The sequence below is a fragment of the Juglans regia genome, chromosome 14 (assembly GCF_001411555.2).
Source record: "Juglans regia cultivar Chandler chromosome 14, Walnut 2.0, whole genome shotgun sequence".
Taxonomy (NCBI): domain Eukaryota; kingdom Viridiplantae; phylum Streptophyta; class Magnoliopsida; order Fagales; family Juglandaceae; genus Juglans; species Juglans regia.
In genome coordinates, this window is record NC_049914.1 from 5,931,160 (window position 1) to 5,940,547 (window position 9,388).

Genomic DNA, 9,388 nt, shown 5'->3' on the forward strand with positions numbered 1-9,388 from the left:
ACTCGAGTCATCCAAGGTCTCCACCATTTTATAGGGCTTTTTTTTCGTTCTTGTTTCAAATTCTTTCTTTTCCTTCCCTCTCCCCCCCAAAGGCTTCAATTTCTTTTCACATTTGTTTATTTAGTTCTGAATTTGGGATTTGCAGGTCCGTTCGGCGTTCTGGACCTGTGTGGACATGGCTAGTGGTCGATACCTGTGGAAGCATTTGGTCTCTGCGTCCTCTAAGAGCTCCGATTGATCTGCGTCCATGAAACTGCTACTGTGTACTACTCCTTTATAGGTACATGGCTGAACCATCATTTACCTCTATGGTGTTGTAATCTTTAGAGTCGTTTGAACACCCCTATATTCTTGTTTGTTGTTGTTGGTAAAGCTGTTATCAAAATTTACGTATACCTGGAATTACACGGAACTGTACCCTTGTAGAGATTGTGATTCGGTTCTGTTTATTAAGAATTTGATTTTTCTAATGTATTGTGTGTGAAATTAAGAAACTTGAATTGCTGGCCGAGTAGAATTGGTACGTGTTGTGGGGGTGAAATCAAGCCTGTAACTGATTAATTCAGGTTTTCATGGAACTGAATCTTGATTCTTTATTCTCTCAAGTGATAGAGAAAGCATAGGACTACGGACACAACATTTTTGCTTTGGTGTTAGCAACTAGAGTAATTTTTATGCAATGTGCAGCAGGATCTTGAGAGAGTAGTCTTGGTTTTTTTCATCTTCTTGCGATCTTGGCATCAAGTTCCAAAGTTGAGTGTCGTGCCTTGATTGTGGAACAAGGGAGAAATAGATTGAATAATGTTTTTTGACACCAAGCGGTTATTAGGGGTGGGGCTTATAAAACGTTTTCTGGTGCGTGTGCTTCCAATTTATGTAGTTCAAAGTTGTTAAGTGGGTGTTGTGTCCCATATGCAAAATTAACTTTGTAAGCTTGCTGTTCTGGGGTCTAAAAGTATCATTTTGAGCAGAGACAATATGTCCTATGTTGCGGATGCATGCTTGCTTACGTGCAAGCACAAGCCACCAAGGTAAAGTGCTTCTTAATCTTACAGTAAAGTGCATCTAATGAAGTGAACTTAAAGCGCAAAAAGTGGGTGCTTCCTGTGAAAGCACTAGGAAGAAATAATGTCTTCATTACCTTCGATACAAAAAAAAAAAAAAAACTAAGAATGACATCTCCCTGTCCGTCATTCCCCCCCTGGGGATTAGTGATATTCACTCTGTTACACGTGCTTTTGGTTATATTTTGTAAAAACATGCCATTACCTTCGATACAATGGCATGTTTAAAAGCATGGTTATATTTTGTAAAAGCATGTTTAATGTCAACTACAGAAAATGTAAAGCCCAAGATACTAGCACGTAATTCTATATTTTAGAATACAATACAAGTGGATGATTGTTTTGTTTCCTATTGATAATTTCATTCCAGGTTATTATGTATAAATTTTAAGAAATTAGATAGCCTATGCAGAATTTGGAATTTTGTACCCACAATTCTTTTGCATTTGACCAATGCTTGAACTGTCTGAGCCAAATAAATATCTTTTTTGAATTTTTATTGATTGTATATGAAAAGTTTTTCTCTTGGAAATAATTGTATATTGTGCATGCTTTACTACAGTTAGGCTTGCACTTGTTTTTCCCTTGATGCATAGGCTTCACAAGGCCTTTGCACTCAAGTACACTTTGGGCTTTTAACAACAATGAATATGTCCAAGGCATTTAGAATGGGAACTCATCTACATGAAGGCTACTTGGAAACGTGAAGCTTCTTTGTAGGATTGTTTGTAGCATTAGCTTTCAAATTATATCGATTTGTGTGGAACACAATGAATCAGCACATCCTATGCCTCAACGAGACTTGGAATATATCAGAGAATAATTGAAGTGTTTAGATTTGGTTTAGGAGCCTGTATATCTGTCATTCTTAGCCCATTTTGACCTTTGACTGGTGTTTTGGTATGCCAGAATGTTTATGTTGGCCCTTCATTGTGTTGTGTAATCCACCAGAAGTGGTTGAATATCTCCAAAGCCTTGGACTGGCTCCTGTTCCTTGCTACTCTCTCTCTCCGTGCCTATGTGGTTGCATGAGCATGGGGTTTTTTTTTATTTTTTTATATAGGTAACATGAGCGTCTGTTTTTTTATAGGAAAAAGTCTAATCTCCCATCTGATTGAATATGATCAACCCCAATAAGACGAAATCTTCTATGCCCCATCTTCAAGCTATGTGCAATTTGATATTTTGAATTCTTTGATCGTTAACATTGCAGCTCTCACAGCTCACTGTGATGCGAACAATTTCCTTTTATACTCTTTGGCACGGCACCATTCCTTAAAGATTCTCATTGTATTACTTATCAAAAAAAGATTCTCATTGCATAGATTCAAGTTCAGAAGGGTTGTGGCATCTTATGTAGAACTTTAGTGACAATTGTTCCTATACCCACAGCGTACCTTAGCAACCCAAGCTTCTTGGTGCTGTGTCGTGATAGAAGCTTATATGCATTGAAATTTTCCACGGAAATATGCACCTTCCTTTGACTCAGTAGTTGAAGAATGGATTGGTATTGTGCGTGTTCTTCTTTATTGTTGTCAAGCTCATTGCTTGTGGGTGTCAAATATGGTTATTGACGGTTAGAATTAGAGTGGTTAAAAGCAGCAGTATGAAAAGTTCCTTTGTAACGCTTCTTTGCAGAAACTTTCCTCGTATGGCATATGACTCTGAGCATTCTTGATGTGTGCATTCATGTAGTGCTTGATTTGGTTGACAAGAAAACAGATGAATGAGTTCGGATGGTGGCATTGAAGTGAACTTGCAACCTAACTAGTATTATATCCTTTCCAATTCCATTGAGGGATTTCGGCCGCACTCAATTTACATTTAAGTGTATCGTTTGGAATGGGAATATTTTTTATAGAGAAATTCTACATGTGGGAAGGCCACTTATGTGAAATGGACAGACCACTAACAAGTGGTGTCCACCTCACTTACCAACATCTCTCACTCGCCCACAGTGGGCATGACCCCAGATTTACATCTCTTTAGTATTCTCAATCTTGTTCATACAAGTAAATAGGCTGCGTGATCACTAATCACATTTATAAAAGAAAGGTAGAAGTACTATACCAAATCTCTCTTTGAGAAGATCATCATAGTTACATTCTTTATGTGTCTTGTCATGTCCTAGACTCATTCAATCGCATCAGATAAAGCATTTTCGAACCCTCTTTGAGTTTAAAAAACTAAGAACAATGCTTGACTTCCTATAAATTATTTCAATGTATTCACAACTTTAGTTGCCACCAATGCATAGCATCTTAGATCAATGTCGGCAAACACCATTGAAGATATAATGTCGAATAGTTATTTTTTTGTACTGTTTGTTTCAAATCAATTTTGTAATGTCCGTTTTGAAAACTGAATTAGCTCCGTTTATCAAAAAAAAAAAAAAAAGGGTTGTCAGGTACATGTCACAGATTCTTAGGAACACGTCGAGTGATGATGACTGCTGGGTTAAAGCATTTTGGGGGCCTCTAATCCTGCTTATCGAAAGCAGTAAAACATTAGAACCCTCTCTTCATGGGGTGAATTGGAAGGAAGGAATTTACGGGTGAATTAATTAAGAAAGTCTAAAGGTGAAATCATAGTTACATAATGGAAAAACTCTGGAATTCACTGTTCACGATTTCATTGCTCCAAAAAAAAAAAAAAAAAACAGTGACGATTTGTGAAAAAAGTTCACTTTAAGAGGATTCAACGGAAAATGAGTTGGTGACAACCTTTTTGTTGAAAAGAAAGTAAATAATGAGAAAATATGAGCTGTTGTTTTTCCTTTATTGAACTGTTGTAACAATTGTCAATAGGAGACAGCCATATCTGATCAGATCAGATGTAGAGCAATAGCACAGTTTTTTCATTCCACGATATCGAAATGTCTCGAGTCATGAATTTTGTTAGAAAAGAACAACTCAAATTAACTCAATTCAGTTCAATATTTATATGCAGTCTAAATGGACATTAATAATGAATTAAAAATAAATTTATTTCTTTTTTTTTGAAATTTTTTGTGCCTTTTTCGGTTTTTCCTCTATTAGAAAGAAAGTCTCATTTGTTTTCAATAAACTTCTCAACTCATCTCATATAATCATTATAACTTTCTCAAATTTTTATATAAAATAAAATAAATAATTTAATTTTTTTAAATATTAAAATAAAATTAATATTAAAAAAATATATTATAATAATATTTATTTAACTTTTTAACTTTAATTTTAATTTATTTTATTTCATTTTATCTTCTCAATTTCTAATTTCTAACCCCTCAAGATTCAAATTAAAAACCTTCCACTTCTGTCCAGGTATTACGAAAAAGTTGGACATCTCAATGAAAACAGTGTGTTCATCATCGAGTGGACAACATAAGTTTCATACTACGGTTTGACCAAAATATAAACACAGTCGTCCCTCGCCATTGGACTTGCAGAATTTTTTTTTGTTTTTGGCCTCTAATTCCAAAAATTATTACAAAGAAAAAAGAAAAATAGTAGCTTGAAAGATCTGGGTATAGAAGCAACCTATGATGTTTCTAGTAATCGCACAACTCCACATGATCTCTTTCGATACAAGTGGTTGAAAATAACATGCCACGTAAAAAAGATGACAAATCAAACCAAAACACCCTTCCTTTCCCTCTAAAAGCAAACAAACCGACACTGTCAAATAGGGATATGATGGATACTGGGTTGTCCAGATGGAACCATTTGGAGGAGTTGCTTAATTGAAAACATGGGGTCAGTCTCATATATCACATGATTACATCGCACTATTGCCTTGCTTTATTTCTCGACCATAAGAATAAATGAGGGTCCCCCTGTTAATGAAACTTCGCCCACCTTTGGAGAAAATTCTTTGAAAAGCCAGGTAGGTATTTCGTATTTGCCCTTGTGTCCGTTATGGATTCACCACTATCAATAAAGCAAGACCACAAATATTTAAAACCATGCACAAAAAGTTAAGTTTGGACTGCATCCATCACTAGGACTTGAGTACAAAAAAAATGAGCGGGACACATCAAGGAGATTTGTGTTCACTGTTCATCACAAGCTGCTAGAAGCATCCCTCGAATCTAGGGAATGGACAAAAATGGGGATGAAAGAACTAAGAATCTGGTTGAGAGCAGTGAGCTAAGAGATCAAAGATTCAGCCTGTCAAAGGAAAATGATCAACTTGCAACCATTTTACGACCCTATAGGAAATGGAGGATAACTTTGCAAAATTGAAATTCATTTTTAATGAAGTTCAATGATTGCATTGGTTGATTCAAAATAGGCTAAAAAAAGTTGTAGTTGTATCATTACTTGCTGTCAAGATAGGGCCAATAACTAATACAAAAATAGCAGTTAAATAAGTACGGGTAGCTTGTAAGGATAATGTTCAAAATCAGATCATAACTTGCGATGTTGTTCTACTTGCATCATTGTGAACAATATCACACTCGCTACAACCTGTTTGTGCCTAAACCAGGATGAGTATATGGTGATATACGATCAATGACACCTCTAATAAACCCGCTATTCATCTATCTAAATTTCGAAGAGGCCTTAATTAATAAGAAAATCCAATAAAGGTATACGTTGGCTCATATCAAGACCTTCGAATATGGTCGTGATCCTTTCAAGGTATCTTGATATCACCAGGTTTAAAACCATAGAAAACCGAACTGGAACAAATCAATAAAACATGATTGTGAGTAAAACAATCAGAGAAGAACATGTAAAACAATACCAGAAAATTGTATTTGATGTTTTTGTGTGTGGGGGAAAAAAAAGTGATCAAGCATATACAACAAACACAGCAAATATAAAGAGTTAGGGAGAACGACACTTACAAGGACACATACAACAGCAAAAAAAGGCAGATTATCAATAAATACAAAAATCAAGCATAAGATGCCATGGGAAATCTGGCAATGTGTTTTCATTGTTCTTGTTGCTGATGCTGCTCCTGCTGTTGCTGCTGCTGCTGTGGCTGCTGCAGCTCTGGCAGTTGCTGCTGTTGCTCACCTTGCCATACCCAAACAATATCTCTTAGAGCAGGCTTTATATTCTCTTTCACCATTTGCTGATATTCTATGGTATCTCCATTTGCTTTCTTAACCTCCACCAAATGAAAAGATGGAGTGACCTCAAAGATCTCTGCATCAATGGACAATATCCCCTTCCTACCTTCCTTCATTCCCTCCAACTTTAACAAACCTGCCTCCTTCTTCATCACTTTCATCCTCAGATGCTTGGCAATTTCTTCCAGCTTAGATATGATGACTGAGGCAGGTTTTCTGGAAGTAAACCTTTCTTCTCTCCTTTGACAATCTACTTCAAATAAGCCAGAAAGATCAAACCCAGCTGATAGGGAAATGATATCAAAAGCATTCAAGCTTGAAGGTCTAGCTAACTCTTGCTTTGAGTCAGCAGTCATACTGCTATTCTCACAGGGACCAGAAGCATTCAGATCTGAAGGAGTTACAGATTTAATATGTTTAGAGTTCAGTCCTTTTCTGACCCATGAACTTTCCTTGATCTTTTCTATGGAAGCCCTAGTACTGGGGTTTGGATCCAACATCTTCAACAGCAGCCTGCGCACTTCTGGTGGGAACCAATTAGGGCACCTATATTCTGATTTTCCAATCTTCCGATACATCTCCATCAAATTTGAATCATGAAACGGGAGATAACCAGCCAAAAGGACATAGAGAACCACTCCACAAGACCAAATATCAGCTTTGGCCCCATCGTAGCCTTTCCTGTTAATGACCTCAGGAGCGACATAAGCAGGAGTGCCACAGGTGGTATGGAGTAGTCCATCTTGGCGCTTGGATTCAGCAAGGGCACTTAACCCAAAATCAGAGACTTTTAGATCCTCGTTTTCATCCAGTAATAGATTCTCCGGCTTTATATCCCGATGATAAACACCCCGACTGTGACAGAAATCAACGGCATCAATTAGCTGCCTAAAATATTTTCGTGCAACATCCTCCTTTAGCCTTCCTTTAGCCACCTTGTCAAACAGTTCACCCCCTTTGGCATATTCCATGACAAAGTAAATCTTGGTCTTGGTGGCCATGACCTCATAGAGCTGTATGATATAGGGGTGTCTAACCAGTCTCATAACAGATACTTCTCGCTTGATCTGCTCAATGAGCCCAACCTTCAACACCTTTTCTTTGTCTATTACCTTAATGGCCACGCTCTGATTATTTCTTATACTCCTCGCATAATAAACCTTCGCAAAAGTGCCTTGGCCCAGTAGTCTCCCTAATTCATATCTTTGCATCAACACCTTCGAGTTATTTTCCATCGAAAACTTTACTAATGCAAAACAAAACCACAATATTTACTCCTGCCAACACAAGTAATCTAAAGTACAGGGCAGGAAGTATATTAGTAGTGCTCAACCATCTTCACAAAGATCAACAACAGGCATTCTACCATGGCGAGTAGGCCCATCTTGCTTTTGGGAACACCGAGCATATGAACTTTTAATTCCACATCCTGTCTCACCAAGAACAAAGAAGGATTTCTCTAGTAATTTGACAATCTCTTTGACTTCAGAGACAGAATTCAAAATCGTCAGGCACATCTTTCAGCATTCCCCGGGTTCTCCCTTTACACACAAGATCATCTAGAGGATGCTGAAAGCGTACATGCAGGACCTTCAGTAGAAAACTGAAAAATTCAGCACAAAATCAACGTCAGTCAACTTCAAAACTCACGACCAAGAGAGAAAAAAAATGCAGAAACAGGAACAAGAACAACAACCTTCAGACACTCTTCAAAGAAGATAACAGACATAGACATCACTAAAACACTGAACCCCAAATACTCTAAACCCAAACTAACAAATAAACCTAGTCTAAAAATTTACCATATAACTTAATAATGAAAGAACAAGATACCACAAAAATTCTGAGAAAGCTGCTTCAAAGTTCATACTTATTAGCAGAGAAGATTTTGGAGAGATTGATACCTATGGAAGAAGATGAAGAATCCCATTATCCTTAAACAAAAAACTACAAATCCGGATAAGAAAACATTGCGATGTAGTCGGCTATAACTCTTAACCACAAATTCCACAAAACAACAGCGACGACGACGACGATTTCTAAACACAGGTTGCGACCAATATAAATAAAAAAGATATTTCAACAAACAAAATCCGTCGGACTAAGCAGGAACAACATATATTTGAATGAAAATCGATCATTTAAACAGAACCTCCTTGAAAAAAAAAAATTTAAAAATTTGAAAAATTGAAAAAAAAAAAAAAAAAAAAAAACCCATTAAATTTTGATACAAGACGAAAATCCAAACTAAAAAGGAGGGAAGTGAATTACCTTTTAGTTTGAGAAGAGAAGCGCTCCCTGAGATCCGAGAAAACCACCAGAAAAACACGATAAAGAGAGGATTTTGAAATGTCTTAAATTTTGAGAGGTTTTTCATTACATGCTACTTTAGGGCAATTGAAGATACTCCGAGGCAGGCGCGCCCATTCTGAGATCCACAAGCTTCTTTAATTCTTGTTTTTAATATTCTTATATATTATTATTACTTGATCTCAAGTGCTTGCGTCACGGTGAAGCTCACAGCTGTCAGCTAGTGGTTGGTTTTTCTTTTCTATTTTTGAGTTCATAGTGGTTGGTTTATGATTTTATCGACTATTTAAGGTTAGATTTGGAGAGTGGGATGAGATACAAAATTTTCATCTCATCTTTATATATTTTTTAAATTTTCATATAAAATATAATAAATAATTCAACTTTTTCAAATCTCAATTCAACTTTTTTCAAATCTCAATTTAATTTTTTCAAATCATAATACAATAATAATACTAACATAATATTTTAAACACTAAAATAAAACATAAAATTTTCATCTCACTCTCCAAACCTGTCCTAAAAGACTTAAATATAAAATCAGAATTTTTACTTCTATACAAAAAAATAAAATCACATCTAAGAGTAGTATTATATGTGCATACAAATTTATTTATAATTTTATGTATAAAATCTATTTTATTAACTTTTTTTTTAATTTAAATTTTAAATTTTAATTATCATAATTTTCAGTTATTAATATTAATAACTAGACTGACAGTCATTTCATTAGTCTCTAATTAATCTTTTTAATAACACAATTATCACGCATAACCAAAAATTAATGTGCGAGGTTTAATTTTATATAGGTCATCTATACAATAAAGGAACAACCAAATGAGAAATGCTTTGGGTCTCGAAAAGTGTCTCGAATGATTTTTTTTATTTTTTACTTAGTAATTAAAAAAATATTTTTTAATGATATTGTGAATTTTTTTAAAAAATGTTTATG

The 9,388-nt window shown here is 35.5% G+C and overlaps 1 protein-coding gene across 1 annotated transcript; it reads right to left on the reverse strand.

Moving 5' to 3' along the window:
• Positions 1-5,780: 5,780 nt before the first annotated feature.
• Positions 5,781-8,575, reverse strand: LOC108996954 (CBL-interacting serine/threonine-protein kinase 10). Its single transcript, XM_018973016.2, has 2 exons — positions 8,398-8,575; positions 5,781-7,729 (listed from the first exon to the last, which is right to left on the reverse strand). Exon 2 carries the CDS (start codon positions 7,359-7,361, stop codon positions 5,985-5,987), a length of 1,377 nt encoding a protein of 458 aa, XP_018828561.1. The 5' UTR covers positions 7,362-7,729; positions 8,398-8,575; the 3' UTR covers positions 5,781-5,984.
• Positions 8,576-9,388: the final 813 nt, after the last annotated feature.

What these genes read in the sequence shown, in the direction of transcription:
- LOC108996954 (XM_018973016.2), bottom strand. Translation starts at nt 7,361, where the DNA reads ATGGAAAATAACTCGAAGGTGTTGATGCAAAGATATGAATTAGGGAGA.